This window comes from Tinamus guttatus, unplaced genomic scaffold (genome assembly GCF_059628265.1).
Source record: "Tinamus guttatus ecotype Peru unplaced genomic scaffold, ASM5962826v1 Tinamus_guttatus_pri_ptg000532l, whole genome shotgun sequence".
Lineage (NCBI taxonomy): Eukaryota > Metazoa > Chordata > Aves > Tinamiformes > Tinamidae > Tinamus > Tinamus guttatus.
The window spans coordinates 255788-282363 of NW_028289066.1; the positions used below are offsets into that span (position 1 = coordinate 255788).

Here is a 26576-nt window from a genome sequence, read left to right on the forward strand (position 1 = left end):
GACAAAACCCTTATATACAGCCCTTAAAAACTAACACATAAGGTTAAACCTTAGCTTTCTAGAAATGTCAGATCACATTCCTCACCTTCCAGCATAGCACTTGCTAGTACTGAGCCCCAAAGGCCAAGTTCTCTGGGATAGATGTTACTGGGTTAGGTGGCGAATCGCACTGAATTGTCCAATGAAAAACACTGACACTTAAAAGAGGAGGATCCCTCAAAAATGTGAAATGCATAACACGCACAGGAATCTGTTTTTTCATCATCTGAATCATTTACAACTTGTGTTCAACTTCTATACGACAACCACCTTGAACCTTGCTGATCCATGTGAATACCTTGCAGCCTTTTTAAAATCTGCACTTAAAAACAACCAGCTGTATTGTAGTATTATTATATAAACAGACTCCAAAGCAAAGAGATTTAACAGTATCTGCTAGTATCTGTAGATGTTCATACTGGTAAACCTGTATCTATTTCACAGCACATTTCTATGCTTCTGACCATTGCTGCAATGCAACAAGGTCATCGTTGCTACAAAAGCCTCCATTTGCTATTTGCACCCAAGAGTATTTGGAAGACGCTGCCACAGTAACAGGCTTAGAGAGAGGAAGGAGCTTTCCCAAAATTATGCAGCTGATCAGAGGCAGGATATCAGATTCCCTGCGTAGGAGCTGATCTACAAGACTTTTGTTACTAAAACTCACTTTTTTGTCCCATTAGGGAAGTGGTCTGTGTCTGAGATGGCCAGCCAGTCCCTGATCCATCATCTTTGCATTTGAAGAGCAGCTGCGACCGGTCCCAGCTATTGGAGTTTGCAGCCACTCACTTAGGGCCTGCGATGTCACCTTCTGGGCACAAGAAGCTCCAGTTCCCCAAGAGTGGCGGTGACGTGAGCGCAGGGGCAGCAGTGGAAGGCACACGTGGTTCCTGCTAACCGGGGAGTGCAGATTCCCCTGGCTCAATGCAGGCAGCTGGGAGATAACAGCTCCCTACTGAACTTCAGCCGAACAGTAGAGCTAAAAATGGCTTGGAGCAATGACATGGGACTGAAATGATGTGCTGGAATAATTAATAGTACTGGAAAAGGTACAGAAAGGTAACATGGATGCCCAGGTTTGGAGCAGCCTCTGTATGAGAAATGATTTAACGGGGTGTTCCGCCCAAGAAAGGTTCATCTGATGGGAGATATCAGAGCTCTGTAAGAACACGCATGTCCTGCAGAGGGTGGGCAGCCATCTGCCCTGCGCTGTTTATTCCAAAACAAGAACCACGGGCATCCAGCGAACCAGTAGAAGGCAGCTTCAAAGCAGAGGATGTGGTTCCTCACAAAGCGCTGCCAGCTGCAGAATTCCTCAATGTAAGTTAGGCTGGATGCTAAAACACCCGCAGATGCAGACAGCAATAAAACACACAGTGGGTTATGAAATACCCCACACCGCGGCTGGCTCGGGAGTGCCCGAAGCCGCAGAAGACCCGGTTCGGACGGCGCGGGGGGCCCTTACCTGCACGGGCGCTGCTCAGGGGCGCCTGGAGCCGGCGGAGCCACCGCTCCTCGTCCTGCTCCATGTGGGAGATCAGGTTCCGCCGCTGCCCGGAGCTCCTGCCGGGGGAAGGGAAAGGGGAGAGCAGAGCCCGGCCGCCCGCCCCGCCGGGGCGCCTGCGCCGGGGTCCAGAGAGCAGCGACGCGCGGCCTCGAGGCGACAGCCGCGCTGCCCGGGCCCGCGGGGCCGGGTCCGACCGCGTAGCGGCCGCCGCGAGGCCGGGCCGAGCCCGGCCGGGCCGCTACCCGCTCCGGGCTCGCCCACAGCCCGGCGGCGGAGCCACGTGACGGCGGCGGCCAATGGCAGGCGGTGGTCGCGGCCGCGGCCTGCGAGGACGACGTGAAACGGCGGCGGCGGCGGCGCTGCTGCCGGTGCTCGGCACTGTCCGGGCGCGTTACGAGGCGCTTCTCGCCGTTCAGGGCCCGTTGCTGCCGAGTATGAACGGCGGGCAAGCTCGTTACCTGCAGCACGCGGCTCCCCCGTGGGGGAAGCGCCGCTGTCACGCGGGGGAGCCGCTTCTGAGCCTCGTGCAGGAGCAGGAGGAAGGTTCTTGGCCCTCGAGGTCCCCAGCGAAAGCAGAGGGGCAAAGCAGGAGAGCGGAGACCTGCCCTGGGAGGCCGCCAGGAGGGCTGCCGGCACCGGGGCCCAGGCGTCAGGGACACACGTCAGCCACCACCGCGGCTGGGGCGAGATGAAAGGGAAGAGCAACCGCACGCAGGGAGGTCGGAACGCACCGTGAACGCGTTACCTGTGTCCCCAGGAACCTCTGTGGGACCTGCGTGGCCAGGCCTCCCCCCGTCCTTCGTATGGCCACCATGGAGCTGAAGCGCACAGGTCACTGACCAAAGCCCACGGAATCCACCAGCATGGAGCTACCAAAGGCTCCAGGAGGCCCTTGGATGAGCACAAGGCTGTTCTTGTATTTAGCACTTCGGTACCTAAACTTTAGCACCGTAAACACAATAGTTGGGAGTTATTGGTCGGGTAGAAAGGGAGGGCACAACAGTCATCACCCTACCGATTTTGTAGGTAGGAAATGTGATAATGCACAAAACAACAGGCAGTAGCTGCAAAAGTTGCTCTACTAGTATCCATAGGCACTCACACAGATCACTTCGTTGTCACACACATTTGGAAGTGGTTTTTTTCAAAGCTCATTTGGAGCTCATCAGGTGTGTTGGGGTAGGCCAAAGGCTTTATACATTGCCAATAACATATTGGCTACTTTTTAACATAGTAAACAATTCAAATCTTTGTTGAAAAGGTTTTTTTCTTATAGAGACAATGGATTTTCCAAGAGAGATATGACCCTGTGTTAGGAACATACAAAAACAGAGAAAAGTATACAAATGAAACTGATTGATAACGTCATCACTGGCAGATGGAAACATTAATATTAGCTGGAAGAGACACCCTTGCGTACAGATTAACAGAGCAGGAGAATGAATAATGGCTTTCTGATAATTTGCAGCATGCAGGCTGCATTGTGACCTATCTGACATGCTGCAAGTCATTTTTCCTCTTTTGGGAGAATTGTTAGAATTAGGAAAACCATTTAATTTTGTCAACTGTAGCCACAAGAATACTGAGAGAAGCCTCTGCAAAATGTTATCTCCAATCCGAATGGCACAGTTGTTAAATTTTTGTTTTGTTTCATTAGGCAAAGTGTTTAGTTGAAAGGCTTAAGGATGACAGAGAAAAGAGGATATAGGCATTTTCAGTAACTGTTCTTTTTAAAATTTTTTTTTCTTAGCATGCTACCAAGTTTCTTATGGTGCAGTCCTATTAGTTGAACGATTGTAATTTATATGCCCAAAGTGTAACACTGTATTTGCTGAAGGTCAAGATATAAGAAAGAATGGATTGCAAAAGTTTTGATGATAAATGTCTTGACTAGGAATACAGCAGAGAAGATGGAAAGGGATCTTACTTATTTTCACATATTAAGACTGACAAGAGAGAAATATGTGATACATTATGGGAAACAGTATTTCCTAGAATGCCACTTAAGGCAAAACTTGGCCTTTTTCTGCAAGAAAGTCTTCCCCCATCTCTCCTTCTGGCCAACCAAAACACCTTCCCCAGCCTTACCTGGAGTCTCTCCTACCTTGGTGCTCTCCATCTCAAACAAACCTGGTGATCTTCCTCTCTCCAGCCACTGCGCAGCAATCCCTTGTTCCAGCTCTCCTTGCTGCTGGGCCCCTGTGCCACGACTCACCTTGTCCTTCCGTCCTCTGCTGAGGACCCTTCCAGCCAGAGCGCTCACTGTGGAGCCACTACTGCTCCCAGCTAGACCCAGGACTGCTGCTTAGGCTGCCCCGGGCCTTCCTAAGGCATTACCTGTTACAGTTTATCATCAAGATCTTATTCTGTTTATTTATATAAATTAAATAAAAAGGCTATAATATATCAAAAATATAAATAATTTCCAGAATACATAAATACGTTACAAAAGTGGCTCCTTTTTTTAAAAAAATAACAATGTGTCCTTTTTGCCAAGACCTTTTCAGATTCAAAGCTCTCAAAACACATGAAAGTCAGAAGAGCTCACAAAATACATATAAAAGATGACCTTTTAGGGTCCAGGAGTTTGTCCAAGAGTTCCAGATGATGTTCACAACTTCTTTTACAATAGGTTTAAGAAGAGACTGTTCAAGGAAGAGATTTAATCACTATAATACCATCTCCTTAAAAAAACAAAAACAAAAAACCCCACCTCTGTCAAGGATGTGCTCTGATCGGACTACAAAGACAAGGTAACACAGCCCTCAGAAAATGGAGCAGATTATATCTTGGAGATCCCAGCACGCCAATACCTGCTACATGCTGGACACACACAGCGGAATGTTGGAATCCAGGCTTTCACACAATTGCTGGTGTTAGAGGACACTGCAAAGCCATGAGAAATAGTTTAGAAGAACAGCTGCACACAGATTGAGGAGTTTTACCAGAGACCACCAGATTAACCAAGGACAGCAAAGGCCTCTTATTTCCACAATGTCCCCTGCGTAGCAATCAGTAGGGCCGCTCAAATACTGAATAAATAACTACTTGGAGAGTCTGAAGATTCAGGAAAAAAGATCTTATTAGGGAACTAAAACTTATTAGGAAAAAATGGAAAGCAAAGATAAAGAGGAGAAGCAGCAGGGGAGTGCACCAACAGGAGGGATCTTTGCAGCTGCCGCTGGAAATGGGAGAGAGGCTCCATTCAGTAGCGTTTCCTCTGTCTTCCGTTCCCCTTGCCTTTGGCTTCCTTCTCCTTCCGCTCTGCAGCCGTGGTGACGGTGATACAGTAAGCATCTAGAAAATCCATCAGCTTTGCCTTGGAAATCTTCATGCCGTTTCCTTTCAGCTCTCGGTGCAGTGCAGCCAGCTCAATTGGCTCGTAAGAGAGGACCTTGTGGTACAGGACTGAATTTGAAATGATGCAGTTTCCCACTGCGTCCAGTGTATCTGCTTCCTGGGCTGCTGTCTGAGAAGCTGGGAGCTCCTCTTCCTCATCCTCGGATATATTGCTACAAGAACTAAAAGTGAGAAAAAGTGCAAAAAACAATCAAGGAAACAACTGGTCATCAAGGGCACACTCAGAGATGCCCAAGTCCCTGGCTGCCAACCCTTGCAATGCCCTGTGTAGGATCTCCGACACCAGCAATTGCCAAAGGGAGGGAGGCAGAACACGCCACGTGTTCTGCAAACCTGCACATCGAGCTGTGCCGGTGCTGCCCGGCATTCCTTGCTCCTGCTGCACTACTGCTGACACACTTGCTCTGTGCAGCACCACACGCAGTGCTCACCGAGCAGCGCTCCCTGCTCCTCTTGCAGGCTCTCACTCAACCCTGCGAGGCTCCTTGCAGTGCCAGCTTTGAGCTCTGCCCATGTGCAGTTTCACCCGTGAGCATTTCTGTGCTCTCAGAATAGCTCACTAGCAATTAGACTGAAACGCACAACAGAAGAACTTACTTCAAGTGACAAAAGCTCAGGGAAGCTGCCTACAGTACAGATCCCCTGTATTCTGCATTGACACTTATATTTCCCATTTTCCCAGCTCATCTCTGTGCTGCACAGTAGACTCCTTTGTTAGTATTTTGTTCCCCTACCTCTGTATACCAGTAGAGACGTCACTGCCATCCAGCGAGGATGAAGATTCCCGAGAATATGAAGATTCCCGAGATGATGAGAGCATCAGCTCCTCCTTATCAGCTGCCAGAGAGCTCCTCTCTGGAGATACAGTTGGTGTCTGTCTACAGTTGGAGATTTTGGCACGTTTCCCACCAGCATGCCCGTTAGTCTTCAGCTGCCTACGGCGCTTGGCTGGAGGCCTCTGTGGGGGAAGCTGGGAGGATGGGATATCATCCTCTGTGTCAGTATCCACATCCGTATCCACGTCCTGGTGAGTATCCTGGAATATGGCCTTCAACTTTAACACCATCTGGCGTTTTGGGAAAGGACGAACTCCAAATCTGAAAGAGAAAGGTAGGACTTAAGCCTAAGATAATGCTGCGCCTTCCACTGCTATAGCTCAGCAATGTGACCAGGCCAGGAAGCTCAGTGGCCAGCTGGAAGAGCATGACATTGGAAAACCATCAAGTTTTCCCCTTTAGCACAGTAGCTGCCTTTCACACCACCTACCAGCAGGTTTCTCACAGAATCACAGATTGGTTGGGGTTGGAAGGGACCTCTCGAAATCATCTAGTCCAACCCCCCTGCTCCAGCAGGGACACCTAGAACATGTGGCACAGGGTGACATCCAGGCGGGTTTGGAAGATCTCCAGGGGAGGAGACTCCACAACCTCTCTGGGCAGCCTGTTCCAGGGCTGTGACACCCGAACAGTAAAGAAGTTCTTCCTCATATGGAGATGGAACTTCCATGTATTTTTTCTGCTCATAAAGAGATGTACTTGTACTTTTTTTTTTTTTTTTTTCTAGATATACTTGTAGAAGCAGTGCTAACCTGCTCAACTCCCTCTTCAGTTCTGGGGTCTTCATAAGGGAGTAAGCTGGCATTGGTGTCATAGGAGTCTCAGGAGACTTGTCCTTCTCAGGAGACTTGTCCTTCTCTTGACAGGCAGGTTCTGCAACAGAATGAAATTGTCATCAGAATTAGTACAGAAGGATATAGGAGGGATGATATCTTCCCCTCCTGGTGGCAGATATTTTAATGTTATATAGTAACTGTTTAAGAAGAACTACTTGTCTGCAAGCTGCTCTACTAAATACCTTTATACCGAACAGATCAACACTTTCGTCTTCCTTGGGTCTAGGATATTTGTTTTTTATTGTCTTTAAATCAGAAAACAAATTGAGCCATATGTTAGGTCTGAATAAAAAAGCCCACTGGAGGCTTTGATAGAACAGCTGCAAGGTAATTAAAAATATATGTTTACTGAATTCTGTGAAGTGGTTCTTTCCCAAGGAAGAAAATTGCATAGGAGAGACTTGATGCAGAAGAAACCGAACAAGTCAAGGTTCTGGGGGCCTGAAGTAGATACTGATTTAGTGATACTGATTTCCCGATACTGTGAAGCACAGTCAGTCTCAGGTCATGTTCTAAATCCTGCTTGTTAAACTAATTACTTACGATAGTATAATTAGTAATATATCTAATAAATATTAAGGGATAAATTACTGTTCTTAGAGCTTAGATGGAAGGAACTGTCCTAGTAAGCAGCTGACCCCAGAAGGGTATGACCCCAGAGGCTAGTGTTCTCTGTGTCATCAGACATTCAAGCAGATAAGGCCCAGCTCCTGACACCACTAAGTGCAATCTGGTGGCAAAGAGCAGCTTGGCCCTTAGTCTTGTGTGCGTCCTGAAACCGCTCACTGTGTCCTCCAGTTGGGACCAGTGCTGGACACACAAAAATCTGTTGGAAGAGCCTACAATCAGCAAACACAAGGGCAGGGCAAGTCAAAGCAAAGGCAAATCAGAAGAGCTTTGCAGGAAAATATGCAGAGAGCCTACCCGTGGGCAGGAGAGGCACCTACTTCCAGCCAACCTCTATACTTCTACCACTGGAAGCAAAGCTTACCCGATGTCTTCGTGTAATTGTTAGCACATACATCAGTGATGAATGCATGAAAAACAAGACCCATTACTGCAAGGAATAATCATTCCCTAGCATGCAAAGTGAAGGCTGTTTGATTTTTTTTCCCCTCCCAGGTAATGTCTCATCATTTCTACAATGCATACGATCACTGTCAAAGCAGCAGCATGAATGGATCACAAATGGCTACGCTCCAACTATCCCACGTATTTAGTTGCACTCCCCCACATCAGAAGCTGACTGTACCTTCTTGAGCCTGGCCCTGACTGCTTTGGATGAGAAGGCCAAAACACCCTCTCAATATAGCAGGTGAACAACAAACAGGATGATCACCTAAAATGACAACAATTTAACCTACTTCAGTGAACCCTGTACAGATACAAGCTCTCACCGGGAGTCTTTGCAAGGTCTGTCGGACAGGCATCTGCTGAAGCTGACACCTTCTCAGTTAAAAAAAGCATCTGTGGGAATTCCTCCTCTTCACTATCCGAAACTTCCCAGAATCTGGGCTTCAGGAAACTTTCAGGAGAGCCAGACTCTGGTAACTTCCTCTCTTGTTCTAGCTCCATTTCATCATCAGAAGATGAAACAATAATATCAGCCTCTTTTCTGTTCTGGACTGCAACATCCGGAGTTTTTATGACTGGTGTTGACAAAACTGAAGCATATTTATGCTTGTTGAAATCAGTGCAGGAAAGCTCTTTTGGAGAAATTGTGCTCTCTATGTTCCGATTTCCTGATGTAATGTCCTGCTCATTGGCTTTCTGGAAAGCTATTTTGGGAGACAGGAATGGTTTTTGATTTCTCTCTGGTGTTTTTGCTTCTCTGGGAAATTTCCTATCCGATTCTGAAGACATAAGTGAAGAACCAACAGCAGGATAAAAAGACATAGAAGATTTGAGAGAAGGACTGCCAAAAAAACCATCCCTGTGTGGAGAGAGGTCTTTTTGTGACTTGGAGTAAGGAAGCAAATCATTAACATCAACATGTTTTTCGCTAACAGCCTTTCCTGACTCTTTGATAACTTCTTTCATTGGAGAAGGCTCACTGTATTCTATCTGATTTTTGGAAAATAAGCATTTATAATTTTCACGCCTATCAGTATCATTGTGCAGTGAACAGTTGGTGAATTGTTGTTCTTCCAAGCGGTCTCCTTCTCCCATATTATGTGAAGCCTGAGACAACTTGAAATCTTTCCCACTTTCCGATCCCCTAACCCCCTTCTGAGGCTCAAACTGACAAGACTCAAAATTGATGCTTGTGGCATTCACATTTTTGCATCCACTTGTATTCTGCATTTTCTCTTCTTCAGACAAGTCACATTTGGATGTTTCCACATCATTGTCTTCCCTCAGATGTCTGAAGTCATTGCTTATCAAGGCAGATACGGACCTTTTTGCCTCTTTTTTCTTAGTCTGCTGGTTCACACCTTGGGCTACCTCAGTATCACTACAGATGTTGTAATCTGTGCCTTCACTCATCTCCAGTTTGTCTTGAACCACTTTTCTTTGAGTTGCAGCAAACTCATATATTTCCTCCGGCTCCTGTTCACCCACCCCGTTGTCGTCTTCCTTCTGGCATGCAGGGTTTAGCACAGCTTCTTCTTCCTCATCTTCAGCCACCCACACTGAGTTCAGGAGCTCTTTGAAGTTCTCAGCTCTGTTATCATTATCTTCATCATCTCTCGCAGAGAGGAGATCATCTTCTGGATCCACTCCAGAAGATGCCTGGCTCTCTTCAGCGCAGTCCTTACACTTGAGCACAAGTTCCCTTAAATCAAACCTGCAAGAATGTAACAGAAATGTTAATCTCCCTCAAAATTCATTCAAAATTCCAAAACGTTATAGTTGCCTGATCAATCTAGTGAGTCTTGTAAAGAAAGTTAAATTTAATTTGTGAAACTGTTGTGCCAAATTAGACATGCAGTTTCAACATTATAAAGTCAATAACAATTTCAGGTTTTCACTCCGTGTCACCATAATCTTCTCAGGTTTCACACTTATTTCCCCCATTCCAAACAATGCATCGCTGCCACTACAGAGGATAATCAGTTCTCCTTGATTAGGTATGAGTTTAACTGACTATCAATATAAAAGAGCAGATTTTTTTTCCTGGTCTTTTTCAGAATTACTTTAAAAGGAGGACACCTACATTTCCAGAACTAAGTGATTTTGATCCGATAGAATGTGTTTCATCTGCTGCTGTTTCAAGTTCATTATCTAACACATGTCTAGGATCATGACTGACATAACAAATTAGCATTCCCTGCATCCACATTCTGCAAGTCTCATTCAGATTAAGTGTGTCACTAGGGCAATGCTTTGAGAATTACACTCATCACCATTGCCACCATCAGCTGTCATTAAAAATCATGAGACAAAACTTGGCAAAAGTGTTCTAGTCATAAACCAAAAATAGAAAATCTCAAGCAGATGTAACCTGAAGAAAGATTCATGAAAAAAATGAGGATAAGATGCTCGTGTGTTCATATTTCACTTAAGATGGAAGCAGAGGTACTTGCATCTCAAGTGAAATGAGTTTTGTGAAAGCCACTGAAACCACAACAGAAGGTATCAGGTTAAAGTCCATGTGGCTGAAAGCATGAGGTGACCCAAAGCACACTCATATGATACAAACCTGGTAGCCAAAGCCCTCAGCTGGGGCACAATTCTAGCAGGGATGTCAGTATAAGCAGTGTAAAGATATCGCAGGAACGCGAGGACTGCCTCTTTTGTCACATCGCTCAGCAGCACCCGGCGCGTCTGCTCGTCGTCATCGTCCTTCACCTTCACATATATCCCTTCGTCGTAAACCTGTGCGGTAAAAGGAAAGCAAACAAGGTCCACTTCCTCATAAAGGAACACCACCAGCAGTATCTGCTCTCTATCAGGCCACTAATTTTTTTTTTTTTTTGTCAAAGTCTGTTCCTATGGCCAGAATTTGATGCCTCAGAGGGAAGCTAAAATGACCAGAGATACAGAGCTCCCTGGGGAATAGGGAGCTCCATACAGCTGTTAACTTGTACCCTGAAGCTTTCAAGGACCCCTCATAAATGGTCCTAAGCACCTTGAGTTGAAACTGCTGTAATCATGCATGAGGACAAAACGAATTCTACTGATTCCAGAAAGAATGACAAAACTTTGTCAAGAAGTTGGTATGGTTTGGTGGCAGCTCTGTCAGAGGGCAAGTTCCTGTCTTCAGCCCACTGCCTTTCATTGCCTTTGCAGGAAATTGCACAGGAGCAGGCTGGAAACTGTATGAACCAAAATGCTTCTGGAAACACAGAAATTACTTCACTGGCCTTGCCAAAGGCACAGGTCAATGCAGCTACCTCCATAGCACCTGTGGGAGTGACAGACCTCTGTTTGGGTTAGTTACAAGCACAGCTTGTAAATACTGTCTACTCCATAATCAGCAGGTCCAGAGTGACTTGCCACTGGATCTCCAAATACTCTGTGCTTACTGTACGGCATCACTAACTCATTTGTTGTGATCAGTCTGGAATAGACGGTCAAACTCCTGTTACTGCAAAGGGGCTTTACTCGAGGGGAAGAGAAGAGTCTAACAGCAGTACTTACCAGCTGAACAGCCCGTGGACAGCGTGCATACAGCACAAACATATGGGCATAAAGGATTTCTCCCGAGTCCACTTGAAACTGGATATCACTCAAGTAGGCGTTGTTGACCATGATATTGTAATCTTCTGCCAGCATCCTGAAAGAGGACTAGAACATAGAAGGGACACAAAGACAGGAGTTGTTACAGCTGTAAGGCATTTTCCTGGCAGATAAGGAGGCAACAGCCCAGTTTGTCAGCACTGCTGTACTCTGGGTCCCAGCGTGGGTATGGCTGCCTTTGCCTTCTCAGGACTAACAGAATCCTTATCAGTGCAAGGTCTTCCATAAGAGACGTAAGCAACCTAGTCCAACACACATCTCTGGCTTTGTTTCCCTCCTTCTCCTCTCTTCAAAGCTTAGCAGCTGTGAAGAGGCAGTCACATGCTGTCTTCCACTCTACTTGTGGAACAGCCTTTTGCATTACAGCACATCATCATCCTCGGATCTTTACCACATCATTTCCTGATGTGGCAGAGCCACTGCCTGCAGTTGGCCTCCTGCTCTGCTGTCTTCCACCATGTTTTTGAAAGCTGTAATTCCCACCTTGATGGAACTGAACTCAGTTCATAACAATTGCATAGAGCAAGAGGAATGAGGATGACCCAGGGGCAAGGTAATGAGCCTTTCCTCTCTTGTTCACTGTTTTGGTCTAGCAATGACACCTGGGAAGAAGCCCTCTGCAACAAGGGGGCAACACGGAATAAAAGAAATGCAGGTATCTAGTCCAAAGGAACTTGTGCACTTGTTACTGAAATCTCCTTTGAAAATTCCTTTATTTATTTACTTTTAAGTATTTACTCTTATAATTTTAGACTCCTTTACTGAAAGTTTGGGGAAGGCTGGTTGCCCAAGCGATCCGTGACTAGTTTAATGTCTGGCACTACCCCTACTACAAACCCATACAAGGCAATCTTCTAAAGACTCAGACTCCCTAGGTAGCAGTGTTGCTTCTGGAGGTGGCCAGTGCTTCAGAGAAGCGTGAAATACCTGCAGCCCATGGTTGAGGGAGGCTGCCTGACTGTAAGTAGAAAGCAGCTTTACCTGAGACACTAATTGTTGACCTTGTACTTTCTGAACCTAGCGCAGACTGGAAGAAAGGCAAGTTTTATCCAACTCCATGAGATGTAGTTCCACCAGAAACAGCAGAGCTCTTTATTTTATTAGCAGGTTTCTAGGTTGGTTCAGTGGGAACTCAGCCTCTCTACTTGCTTCAGTGTGTTTGCAAGGAGCCAATACCAGTTAGCATGGAAACAGCAGCACACGCTGGGCCATTTCTTCCAGGCTTCACAGGTGGGCTAGAGGAGACTCTGCACGTCATGGACTGCTCTCCAAGGGCAAGACAGGAAGCTCAGTCTGGAAACCTGTTAGGTGTTTCTTGCTCTCTTTTTCTTGGCAGGTAGGACACCTGCAAGACGGTACCCCGAGAAGGCAGGCACTGCTTTCCAGGCAGGAAGCCCAGAACAGCCTTCCTGCTGACACTAAAATTCTGACTCGAAAATGGGGAAATTAAGTAAGAACAGAAATATTCTGGCTGCACCATTCTCTGTGCAAAAGAAAGACTGGAAAGGAAGATAAGAGGAGAGGCATTTACAAAGTTCTGGTCAGAACCATACAAAATGGGTGCGTACATGAGCCTGGATGAAACCCCAGACAGTTCTGTCTCTCCTGGTCTCCAGGAAGTGTGGCCTGTGTCATCTAGGCTGGGCATCAAAGCAGAGTACTACCTAAGTGCTGAGCAGATACATCCCTAGTAACTACCCCCAAATACTCTATGCACTACAGCCTCAATATTTAACCTGGTTCTCTTTGTGTAAATTATGCACAAATTTGCTTTATGTTACCTGTTATTTTAAATTAAGTAGGACAAACACTCTGAAACACCCACAAGCCTGCCTGTGGGCATCAATGCAACATCACGTATTTGCACTTCAGCTTTGCCTAGGATGATTCCTGTGAGTGACTGTAATGCTTAAACATCTCTGTTTCTGTGAAAATGAATGGGAAATACTCCATACTTCTGGAAATTAATCAAATAGGAGAGGCTTTTTTTTAACAAATAAACAATACAAAAATACAGTGCAAATAAACAATACAAAAATACAGTGCAAATAAACAATACAAAAATACAGTGCAAATAAACAATACAAAAAAGGGGAAAAATAACATTTGTCCTTACATTTATATCGTTGCTTCTCGGAAATCTCTTCTCTATGGGTAGAAGGGCAAAGCCACTTAGTGAAGAATCACTGGAAGTCAATTCTTTTCCTCAAAGAAGAAAAGGCACATCTCAAGTCATGTACAACCTTCTTGTAAGACAGAATGAAGTGGCAACTCTTAACTGCCATTTCTTCCTTGCCATGACAACTCCCCAAGAGACTCCTGTCCCAGGCTGACATTTCTGAGCTGAATGGTTCAGCCTCCCCCTCTTGGCTTTATCAGATGCATTTGGTTTTCTTGGCATATGACCAGCAGCCATTTGCTGCAGCTTAATAGGAGAATTGAGGGAATTTTACCCAAGTCAAGTACAAAGCAGAGAGACATTAGATTTAGCAACCATAGTCTTCACTGATGAGTGAACAGGAGACACACAGTGCATATATTATGCTAAATGGTTGGACAATTTTAAGGCTACCATTGGTCTTGGAATGTGCCGTTGTGCAATGCACACCACTGTAACCAGGGAAGTTAGAGCTGCTCTTGAAGGAATTCTAGGTGGTGGACTTTTTTCAGCCTGTACAGATCAACTTCAGGGACTGTGTATCCATGTACCAACACAACATCATCTCTTAACGCTCTTCTTTCACCAGGTCTTCTCCTGGTGAAACCTCGTAAGACAGTGCTGTTGGCAAAAGCCACTAGGCAGAAAAGAGCATATATTTTGGGGATATATTTTTGCCTCACGATTGGCCGTGTCTGGGCCCCCGGCTGGCAGAAATGCATCTGACACCTTTAAAGGATTTTTAAAATAAAATTTAGAAGCTGCTGTCTAAGAGGAGCTCTTCTTAAATATTGGGATCTATGAATCATTTCAGAAATGTCAACTTGATTGTACCTAAAGCCTACTACAGAACAATGCCCCCAAATATCACCCCCTGGATCAACAATATCATCTTGCGGCTGCTGCCACTGCTCTCCAAGTTCAGTATGGCTAAACGTGGCTCCTCACAGCTGATGACACCAGAGAGGAGGCTCATGAGGCTGCCAGAACTTACTTGGCTGCTCTACTTCCTGAGCGTCGTTAAGCTCAAGCCTCCACTGAGTTTGTGCTTCCATGGCCAACTCAATCAGTTGCTGCAGAGTCTCAACATGAACCTTCTCGCCCTGAGACGAAATCCGTCCAGCCCGTTCAGAGCCGGAGTCGGCTTCATCAGCAGCTTTTTCTCCAGTCTCTGGAGAAGCAGGATAATGAGGACTGAGATCAGGCTGAAGTTGCTGAGATACTTCTGGTTGATCAGATCCCACTGATGGCAGAGAAGTCTCTGACTTACAAATCTGATCAAAGGAGACAAAAAAAAAAGACATCAATAAATTAATTTTGTATGTATTTGCAGAGTTCAGAGTACAGTCGCTGAATTGATCTCTAGTTCATACTTTCAAAATATCTTAATAAATATTAATAAAATACTTTGAGCGATCCCCAGATACATACTTGCTCTCCAAGAAGATAGTGCTATAAGGCGACAGACTAAAAGGTCCTGTCTGTTTCTGTAGGCAGCATTTATAAAACTACAGAAAAACGAGAGGCAAGACATCTGGATAATAACAGAGTGAGACCGCCCGGTTTAAAACTGGATCACAGTCCTGCATGCAGCTTCAGGCAGTGGGATACATGGGGAAAGCCTGAAATGCAGACGCTTCACTTTACAACCCTAGGAGTGCCCACCCCCTCCTCAGTGTAACACACAAGCATCCATCTTCAGTGTGAACTTTCCACACTGTTCCTTGCTGCCTTGATACAAAACATGAGTAAAGAAAGAGAAAGGCTCTGATTGTAATCAGTCAGAGAAAAGTATCAAGAAGGAACACAAGAGTCAGGCTACTGTAAAAATAGCTAAGCTAGTGGCAAAATGAAGAGGCTCAAGCCCTCTCACTCAGTGCTCTGCTCCCATTTGTTTTGTCTTCCAAAAGCCCAAAGAACAGCACGGCAACACAAGCCTCAGCCTCCTGTCCAAAAGGGAGAAGTGAAAGTTCAAGATCACCAAACCTACTTGTGTGAGACCAGGGGACAGTTGTGCAGGAGCAGAGAGCATGCAGAGCATGGGGTGACTCACTTACATGGCAGAAAAGAGAAGGGCTACAGAGCAAGTAAACTGTGGCACACAAATACCAGAGGAAGGAGAAAAGAGCATCCCACCTGCACAGTTATGCAAGGTACGATTGGAGGGGTCGGTTCAGCAGTGTAGAATGATTCAGGGTCGCAGGGCCCTGTTAGAGCACTGCTGTTCCATAAAGGGCAGTCCTTGTTTCTGGGCGATGGCATGAGCCAGTCTGTTTTCTCAGATCCATCCTCCAAAATCCTGCTGGTGGGAAGCCGAGGAGTGGGAGGGAATTCCATCTCTCGTGTAAGCACCATGGCGGCTCGCTCTTCAGTCCTTTTGCGGGCTGTCTCTGGATCCCGCAGCAGTAACGGTGGAGGAGTAGTTGGGCCTCTTTTACGTGTTCTTTTCTCTTTAAAAAGAAAAGCAAAAGAAACCCAAATAAATGAACAGCTGAACACATAAGCAGAGGAACTGAACCTGCCAGCTTTTTCAAGTGTTGCAGTTGGCAATGATCAAAATGCAACTACAGCAGAACACAAGATTTCTGCAATAAGTCCCAAGCCTCCCGTTACTTCTGCCAGAGAAACAAACCTTCAGGGAAGACTTATTCGTGCACACATGGTCCTGCTGGGCTGAGCTGTCAAATCAGATCACTATGAAAGCAACTGATACCTATGTGCAGGCTACCTTCCAGACCCTTTGAACAGTGAGCGTACAGTGCTTTTGGCGAGTTAGCAGCGCTTCACTCAAAAAAGAGAGAGAGAGAGAGAAGAAAAAAGACTCCAAAGCCATGAAGGACTGCTTTTGGTGCGTCTTGATCACTGGTGATGGTCACTCATGTCAAACCACAGCACATATGAATCCTGCACAGCTATCATTTGTCAGGTCTGTTTCTCAGGTCTGTTTCTTTACTGCCTTTGACTTACTAATTCCCAATATAATTGGCAGTGGTTATCAGCAGGAAGAGATTGAGGAGAGCCACGAAGAGCAAAGTGTCTCCTATGTGCAGAACTCAACCTTCCCCCAGGGCAACTGGCTTCTTTTCTGACCATTTTTGTGCATTTAAATAGCAAACCACAGGTTCAACGTGTGTAGTTGTACGCACATATACTTCAGAAAGAAAGCAGAGCAAGGAGAGAAGGATGAAAAAGTTGCATAATCAAGGGTATGGGACAGGGAATAAGAAAAATGCACTGCAAAAAAAATAACAATGGTCTTTTCATGTTTTCCCTTTGGGATTTATTAAAAAAACAACTCATCTTAAAAACATTCTATAGTTTTGAAACAATCAACCAGTGAAATAAATATAAGACTCAGAATGAATTTCAGTGAAACATCCTGCAGCCTCCCTTGGCTATCTGTATGTGGATACTTTGCATTACTCCATCTCGGACAACTTAAATGAAACAGAAGTGTGCTTGTCATCCCCTATGCCCAACAGAAAAGTTGGTAGTGAAGAGCAGGCTGTTACATCACTCCTCCAATAGTATAGCCTGAGACACTCACGGTGACACATACCTGATCCAGGCTTCCATTTGATTGGCAAGGCAGCCACGGGTTTCATATTTGCAGCTACTGCTGCTTGTTCACGCTTTTCTTGCTCCAAGAGAGAGCGTGACATTGCCATAGCAACCTGCAGATCTTCATCCTGAGGTTCCATTTTGATCCTCTTTTTCATTTCCTTTGAGTCATCTCCGGAGAACTCTTTGCGTTTTGATATGTTTGGTTGATTGCTGAAACGTAAGAATGCAGCAGAAAGCCCAAGTTAACCTAACATAACTGGATCAGAGACAAGAAACCCTGAGCACTTCAGACCAGCTGCCCCGCTTCCTCAGAGAGATTCCCATATCCAGAATAATAAGAAAGCATCAACAGTACTTTTTTCTGTGGAGGAAAGAAAAGGATTTCTTATCATGCGTGGAATTCACAGCAATTTGGAGAAAATCTTATTTTGGAAAGGTAAACATAAGACTGCAGCACTGACAAACTGCCCTTTTTTTTTTTTTTTTTTTTTGCAAGGGCAGGAATGGCCTTAACCATCTGCTACCTCAAACCTAAACTTTGTATCAAAGGGCAAAAATCAGGTTGAAGTCAAGAACATCGTCACCAAAACCGTTCTGCCAATCTTACACTTCCACAGGAAACAAGCAATGGCCCTTCCTCAGCACAATAAGACTTAAAAGTCCTTTGGATACATTTCAGGCAGGCACCACTCGCTATACTCTGAACATGTTGCTCAAATCCCAAAGAGCAGATACATCTCTGCACCCAGCACAATTCAAAACAGCCTGTATGTTTCCTCCTTGACTCTGTGGATAAGGCCCATGTATCCAGGACAGCAACGAGCCGAAAAGCTGAGGCCTTGGAAACACGGATACTCCGAAGAGACTGTATGCTCATATAGCATGTTCTGCTTAATAAGCTCAACCACGCTATTCAGCTTTATTACGTAATTACTTCTCAGAGCATAAATATTTCTGACAAATTAGTGTAAGATTATTTACTTCCCATTTTGCTCCTGTCTGCTGACTCATAGTCATCCACCACCTGATCACTTTTGAAGGAAAGCGAGATTTTCACCAAAATCTTACCTGGGATACTTAGGAGAGGCAACTCCAAACTGAGACACCTGCAGTGCCTGAAGCAGCATTTTAGGAGGAACATCCATCTTCACAGCACAGCGTTTCAAGTGAGTAGTTTGGCTCTCGGAAGTTTGGAAATGTTTGCCACAGACGAGACAATCAGGGATTGCTGGTTTGCTGGAGGAGGAGATCTCTGCTGCCTCCATCTCATCCAGACACCTGGAGGATGATGGAAATAAAACAAAACAAAATAAAATAAAATGCTCTTTTTGAACCTTGCCTCCTGAAATGCTGTAATTGAGCAACTCCAACTACTTAAGCAAGCTGTTTACAATACTTTCTTTACAGAGAAGCACAGACTTTTCATTTATAAAGAGCTAGCTGTATGTAATATTTTAACAGTATTTGATATTTACCACTAAGGAAACTGTTATAGAGTGCTGGCATCAATTTAAGCCCACACCATTCTGACAAAAGAAAACACAAGGATCCTTCCCTTAGCCTTCCACTCTCATTACCTGTGGAAAGCAAAGGTCTATAGTGCATATATATAGTATTTACAAAGGTATATAGTGCATAGTTTTACAAAAGTATATAGTGCATAGTCTATGTATTTATTCATCTTGCAAAACAGTATCACATCTTTCCTTCAGCGAATAGCTCAGATTTGCAAACAGCTGACATAACCAAATGTTCTTAGGAAATCATTATTTAATTGAATAAATGGTGTTGAAATGGGCAGATTTCAAAATGGACACTAATGGGTAGCTTTGCTACCTAGTCTGCAATTACATCTTCTCTAAGGCACTGCTGCTGAAAGCCACACTGGCCTTTCATGCTAGTGCTTCACCTATTAACGTGCTGCCCCCATCGTGTTGTGTTCATGGCTGAAAGATCCTTCTGGCAGATCTGACAAAAAAACAAGCCCTTCTCCTCTAGGCTTTCCGGGACTTCCTCCTTGATCTTCTGCTGAAGGGCAAAAGCCAAAGCACCATCGTCCTTTGTGGATGGAAGATCGTGGGTAACTGGCACAGAAGGGAGAGATGATAGAGTTAAACATCTTGTAGTGAAAGGCATGAAACTGTTATATTTGTCATGATTATTTTATTAACTTAAAAAACCCCTGCAATCTTCCTGTTGCATCTTCACATCTCATTTCTCACAAGGGAATGCACAAACAGTACAGGAGAGCACTACCCCAGGAGTGGAAGGTGGCAATTGGTTCATCGCACATTATGTATCAGAACCAAAAGGAGAGTTATGTTTTAGATGAAGTTTCTGGGAGAACATGGGGTCTTAAACATTACATATTAAACACAGGAAATTCTCATGTCCATAGAGAACCAGCAGGGCCTTGACTTTTAAAGGGGCCTTGACTTTTAAAGCACCAAAACACCAAAAAAAGTGCTATGAATTCAAATTGCTACGGATTCAATTCATCTGCATAGAACATCCTATTTTGTAAGTGCTCAGAGATTTACAGAAGACACGGAGTAACTAAGGTCATATTTATATGAGCTACACAATATTGCCCCTGAGAAGAACGACTGGATTTACTGATGCTCTTAGAATCTCAACCTGTTTCCAGAAAGTAAATTCTCTCTCCAGAACTTAACATAAAATCAAATTTCAGCCTCACAAAAGATCTAGGAGAGAAGTATAGAGATCAATACACATTTATCAAGAGAGAAAGCAAGCTCTCAGACATGTGGAGCGATTTATTCAGCATCACAAAAGCCACCTGTCCAGCTGTGAACAAAGCCCTGGAATCCAGACTGCTGCTCATGCAATCACCCTAAGCAGCCCTCAGCACTCTCCATGCACACACAGGAGCTAAATAACAGCAGAAACGTACCTTTTTCCGGGTTCTCTTCCTCGCTTTCATCAGAGGAATTCCTGCTAGCTGCAGCCTTTGGCAAGCTATCGCCCAGGCTATGTTTTAGCTGCTCAGGTGCCACTCTCTTGAAGTGCTGCATTCCCTCCACCACCAGCTTTGCTGCCCGCACCTTCGACCCAGGCAGCAGTGGTGTCTTCAAGGTGTCTGAAGAGCAGGTCTCTGGTTGTGAAGGACGGAAGGATAGTGTAGTCTGGGAACAGTCACTCGGAGCATTCACTGAAGGGGACAAAGCACAGTTTCCCAGTCAGAATTAAACAGGTAACTGAGCTGCCCAGGGAGCTCTTGGGAAGCTTCCCAAAACAGCAACCTGAGATAGTCAAAAAAAATGAACATGTTTCTACTCTGATCTTCAAGCCCTATCCATGCTTCGGACTTTCAGGCTCAGAACCAAGCAACAGGTGTTCCTAAGGAGGGGTGGTAACGAGCAGCAGGCTAACAGCTCAGTGTATCTCCGCTCTGCTTTGAGGCAACCTGTGAGATCAGACCAAAGATCTCACCAGCCCAGTTTCTGAGTGCAGTCACCAGTAGATAATTACGAAAGGGTATCAGGCAGAACAAGTACAAAATAATCCTTCTCCTGGTTGACCTTAGCTGTCAGCTTAAGGATTTCATGCACTGGTGACTGCCTTCTGGTCATCATATTTAGTCATCACTGAAAGACCAATCCTTCATCAATTAACCCAGAACCTTTCTTAATTTATTTTTTTGGCCTTGGTGACAGTCAATGGCAACATAATTCAACATTCAATACAATAACACACTGTGAAAAAAACACTTTGATATAATCTAAACTTGCTTCTTGATGATTTGAGGGATGATTTACATTCTGAAGTCGCAAAAAAAAAGGTAATGACTCCCTCATATATCACTCAGCACTTAGGTTTCACCTTACTGAAGAACTGCATACCTCCTCCAGACTTCTAAAGAGCTCTACTGAACTGAGTCTTTTCAGTACTAGCCTATTTTCTGTCTGAAAGATTTCAGTGCACGCACCTGTCAGATTCCTCTTGGTAGAGTAACTGGTCACTGTGCGCAGCTGGCTGTCAGGGAAAGCGCTTCTCCTGTCTTCTTGTGACGTCCCACCACTACTGCAGGGCACAGCATCATCGTCTTCTTCACGCATCCCTGTCGGCACCTTAGAACCCAAATTTTGTGGCAAATCTTTCCCCTTCACTACTGGAGAGCAATGATCAATTTGGCTCCCAGGAACAGATCTGCCTGTTGTAGTGGTCTTTGTCCATTTCTGAACCTTCTTTGTTGCCTCAGTATCCTCAGCTTTCTCCTCAGTATCCTCAGCTTTCTCCTCAGTATCCTCAGCTTTCTTCTTTGCCCTACCGACAATTTTTGCCCACACTACTTTAAATTCATTGTCCTCTTCATCCATGGTGCTGCAGGCTGCAGTAATGCTGCCTAGCAGCGCTACAGGGAAAGATCTCAGGAACAGTCAGGGCTGCGTCTTCTCTGGCTGGCCGCCTTCATTCTTCAGACGCCAGCACTTCTCCACTGTTCCAACGGTGGACTTTCCTCTGTGATTAATTCATCTGCATAGAATATATTATAGCATTTAGTGCAGCACATTCTCCAAGGACCCTGCTTATTTTCACTCAGCACAGTGATGACTTTCTTGTTCAGAGGATTTTGGAATGGAAGTGAAGCATTTCAATCTGCCCAAAGCATGTGTAGGATCTTCATGGTACGCTAGAGGGCTTCAGAAAGATTTACTGAAGCCCTTTAATGGAAAAACCTCTAAAAGGTGGATATGTAAGATGGTATACGCAGATGCAGTGTGAAACAGGCCTCTGGTACCAATTTGAAAGAGGACATTCTTTGAAGACTCTTCTTTGAAGGAGAAGAGATTCTCATATAAAATATTGCAGCACATAAGTATAATAGCACATATTGACCCAAAACACTAATACTGTACTTTCAGCACAGACAGACACAGGCCACATTCAAAAGCATGCTGACCTCTCCTTTGAGGTCAGAATCCTGCCTGGAGCTCAGAATTTGAGATGTCCCACTTGTATATGCATCCATATCTACATTTACATAACACAGCAAAAATGAATGTATTCACTCCCATAAGGTGGGGAGGAAAGACTGTCACTCGGAGTGCAAAATTTCATTTTGTGACACAGCATATTTAAAGAAGAGAGCCTGTCCCCATGCTGAAAAGCAGCTCACAGAGTAAGGCTTAGCAGTGCTTGGCCTTGCAGAAGAGTTTCTCGGACAGATGAGAGAGCACATCTAACAAATGTGCCCACCCTTCTTTCACCTCTGTGTTCTTACCTCCTCCTTTGGCTACTCAGTAGACACTGACCATGTCTCATAAACTGTTGTCACATACACCAGATAAAAGTATTGTCTCTTTCTTAGCTGGTTTAAATTAGCTTCTTAAACTAATTAAAAAAAAAACTGATTTAACTAAGTTTATTTAACTGTTATTGATGTACCTTAAAGCCCCTTTGGCACCATCTTGTAGAGCTTGTCAAGTAACAGTTTTGCAAAATTATTTATTTCAATATAGAATTCGATTAATTTTGTAAGATTTTAGGACTCTACAAATCACACAAGCTGGTCAAATAAAATAAACAGCAGCACTTACCTAGCCACTTAGATGTTCGGTCTACAGCCCAACTGAACCTTTTGATGTATATAGTCAAAATAGCACAGAGCAGCAAGAACCTAGATGGTTCTTGAAGATGGAACCTAGAAATTGGGAGGAAAGGGTTAGATTTTAGTGTATTTTTACTAATTCCTCTTTTTGCTCAAGTTCCAAGCTTCAGAGGGTGGGAGAAGGTGACAGCACATGCTCTAATGGTGCTAAGTTTAGCCACTTCCACAAGTACCTGTGTACTTAAATATGTGTGTGAATTCAAATATTACTCAGGATCTGCTCAGCCCAGCACTGCTCCCAGCAGTGAACAGCACTGCTCCTGCAGAAAACAAACAAACAAACAAACAACAAACCCCCCCAACGCAGCTCTTTGGAAGTCAGAATAGATCAGGCTAGATAAAGTCCTGAACAACACAACGCAATTCGAGAGCTGACCCTATTTTGAGCAGAAAGTTGGGACTCATGATACCATGAATAGTCTGCCCTTTCTTTTTCCATCTTGTTTCCTAATAACTTGCTTGAACCCAGAACCACAACTCTATGGCACACTCTCTCCTACTGAGACATAATGCAAGAGCTGCACAGTGCAGGTTCTCTGGCTTTGTGGAAGTGCCAATATAATATATAATACCGAGGAGAGAGAACAGGAGTTACTCAGTGAGCAGAGCACAAATATAAGTGTAGAAGACAAATTCCAAATCAGGTACTAACCTTTCTGCTCTAGTCTCTGTCAGTCTTCCTATGCCAGACAAGGGTAACTGAAACAGATAGGGAAATACAAGCAATGACAAATTAACAAGCAAAAAATAACGGCTAAAAAAAAAAAAAAAAAAAACAGATTTTAAGAAGCAACCTTAGCAATGACCAGCATCATTGTCTACCAGACACTACCCACTTATGTTCCCTCATAACCCATCAGTGCATCATGTTCATGTTTCCTTTAAAGCAACCCCCCTCACTAGTACCTCGTACATAAGGCAAAACATTTTATATCTAGTAAAATTTTTATCACGTTGCAGAAATTAATTTTAAATTGGTACTTACATGACAAAAACTGCCCCTGTTTTTTAAGTGTTATAGAAACTAACCTCCTATTTTACAGAGCATCTTATTGAAAACAGAAAAACTTCACATTATACCTCCTATGGAAGGATAAAGGGGAAGTAATCATAAAAATAAAAAGTAACGGTTGCTCAGTGCAAATTTTCATGGCTTGTATGCAAACACAGTAACATACAAATCAGGAATCTATGCAGCGGGTGTTTCAAAATGAAAAATACAACTGAGAATTAAGCACAGAGCCGCGGCCCGCGGAGGGGATCGGGGGGCGCCGGTACCGCCGCTCCCGCCCGGTCCTCGCCGCCCCCGGCCCGCCGCTGACCTCTCCGCCGCAGCCGCGGCTCCCTCCGCTCCTCGCACCCCGCCACAACACCGGGAAGGACCGCAGCGAAGCGCATGCACCGCGCGCCAACGGCCCGCGCTTGCCGCTGCTCGGGCGGTGCGCGCAGGCGCGTCCGAGCCGAGCGACGCAGGCGCAACACAGACTTCCTGGCGCCACAGCGGTTGCCGTGGTGACGGGCCCCGCCCTGCGAGCCGGGCCCAACGGCCGCCGCTCGCCAACGGCGCCCCCTGAGGGCCGCCCGCCCCGAGCGCGGGAAAATAAAAAAAAAAAAAACGCTCAAATATGGAGTAAAACCCTAAAACACCGATCCGCTGGGCACACCGCTCACCCGCTCTCGGGCAAAAACAGCGCCAAAGCACGAAAACTTACAGCAGGGAGGGGCGCTTCTATTAAGAATTAAGGTCTTTGAAACATCCAATGCTAGAAACACATACATGTTGAGGAGATAAAGACAGAGCCTCTGCTTGCGAGCATCAAATATTTGCTTTTTCAGCTCTGTGGTTAAAACCCGCAGTGGTCATTTGCGGGCCACAAAGCTGCTGCTAAAGTCCATTAAATCCTCCTGCTCCAGGGATTTAACAAGCCCCTTCCTGCTTGCAATGAAGCTGGAAGGTGGACAGCTCCATCGCTCAGGCTTTCACAGAGCCCATCGGTCAAGCGACAGAGCATTACCTTTCATTTGTGCTTTCTGCTACCTGGAGTTGACAAGGAAGACGGATGTTGCCTTTCCACAGCATTTAGTTTGGGCTCAGATCACACGCTGCATTTTAATTTCAGACTGTGTTCAAAAGCAATTGAGTTAGTTGTGGCTAAAGGTCTAAAGGTTTGAAGCTTGCAAAAACTGACATGAAAAACTCCTTTGTTTTTGTGTCTTTCAACACTTCTGCTGGTTTATTCAACTTCTTTCTTAAGTTGCTACACTTCATGGGAATTAGAAATGCTCTTAAGAAAATCCTGCAAGAACTTGCAAGCAAATATTGCACAAATATACCGAAAATACTCCAGTTAGGAGGCACTGAGACATTGCATCGGTTCCACAATTACTACTAAGCCAAGTCACAGTAATATTTTGCTGCACAGTACTATAAATGCCATTCTTGAGCACCAACTACTTAAAATAAAAACCCAAACTAAATGTTAGAGACACAGGAAACATAGTATAGGGAGAGAGCTAAATCATTCCAAACAATCTTACTTTTGCCTTCATATTCTCATCTGTGTTTCCAAATAGACAAAGCAAGGCAGGGACTAAGCAAGAGACAAAACCCTTATATACAGCCCTTAAAAACTAACACATAAGGTTAAACCTTAGCTTTCTAGAAATGTCAGATCACATTCCTCACCTTCCAGCATAGCACTTGCTAGTACTGAGCCCCAAAGGCCAAGTTCTCTGGGATAGATGTTACTGGCTTAGGTGGCGAATCGCACTGAATTGTCCAATGAAAAACACTGACACTTAAAAGAGGAGGATCCCTCAAAAATGTGAAATGCATAACACGCACAGGAATCTGTTTTTTCATCATCTGAATCGTTTACAACTTGTGTTCAACTTCTATACAACCACCTTGAACCTTGCTGATCCATGTGAATACCTTGCAGTCTTTTTAAAATCTGCACTTAAAACAACCAGCTGTATTGTAGTATTATTACATAAACAGACTCCAAAGCAAAGAGATTTAACAGTATCTGCTAGTATCTGTAGATGTTCATACTGGTAAACCTGTATCTATTTCACAGCACATTTCTATGCTTCTGACCATTGCTGCAATGCAACAAGGTCATCGTTGCTACAAAAGCCTCCATTTGCTATTTGCACCCAAGAATATTTGGAAGACGCTGCCACAGTAACAGGCATAGAGAGAGGAAGGAGCTTTCCCAAAATTATGCAGCTGATCAGAGGCAGGATATCAGATTCCCTGCGTAGGAGCTGATCTACAAGACTTTTGTTACTAAAACTCACTTTTTTGTCCCATTAGGGAAGTGGTCTGTGTCTGAGATGACCAGCCAGTCCCTGATCCATCATCTTTGCATTTGAAGAGCAGCTGCGACCGGTCCCAGCTATTGGAGTTTGCAGCCACTCACTTAGGGCCTGCGATGTCACCTTCTGGGCACAAGAAGCTCCAGTTCCCCAAGAGTGGCGGTGACGTGAGCGCAGGGGCAGCAGTGGAAGGCACACGTGGTTCCTGCTAACCGGGGAGTGCAGATTCCCCTGGCTCAATGCAGGCAGCTGGGAGATAACAGCTCCCTACTGAACTTCAGCCGAACAGTAGAGCTAAAAATGGCTTGGAGCAATGACATGGGACTGAAATGATGTGCTGGAATAATTAATAGTACTGGAAAAGGTACAGAAAGGTAACATGGATGCCCAGGTTTGGAGCAGCCTCTGTATGAGAAATGATTTAACGGGGTGTTCCGCCCAAGAAAGGTTCATCTGATGGGAGATATCAGAGCTCTGTAAGAACACGCATGTCCTGCAGAGGGTGGGCAGCCATCTGCCCTGCGCTGTTTATTCCAAAACAAGAACCACGGGCATCCAGCGAACCAGTAGAAGGCAGCTTCAAAGCAGAGGATGTGGTTCCTCACAAAGCGCTGCAAGCTGCAGAATTCCTCAATGTAAG

At 44.9% G+C, this 26576-nt stretch overlaps 1 protein-coding gene across 1 annotated transcript in view; it reads right to left on the reverse strand.

The window, feature by feature from the left end:
* LOC148592714 (uncharacterized) overlaps positions 1–21323 on the reverse strand; it is a 41687-nt gene extending 20364 nt beyond the window's left edge. Inside the window, exons 1-10 of the mRNA XM_088534052.1 lie at positions 20933–21323; positions 19898–20155; positions 18893–19067; positions 18052–18261; positions 16979–17193; positions 15577–15869; positions 11163–11303; positions 10222–10397; positions 8044–9366; positions 5641–6003 (exon numbers count right to left, since the gene is read on the reverse strand). Coding sequence (XP_088390178.1) covers positions 5641–6003; positions 8044–9366; positions 10222–10397; positions 11163–11303; positions 15577–15869; positions 16979–17193; positions 18052–18261; positions 18893–19067; positions 19898–20155; positions 20933–21323 — 3545 coding nt within the window. The remainder of the gene's footprint in view (positions 1–5640; positions 6004–8043; positions 9367–10221; positions 10398–11162; positions 11304–15576; positions 15870–16978; positions 17194–18051; positions 18262–18892; positions 19068–19897; positions 20156–20932) is intronic.
* Between the last annotated feature and the right edge of the window lie 5253 nt (positions 21324–26576).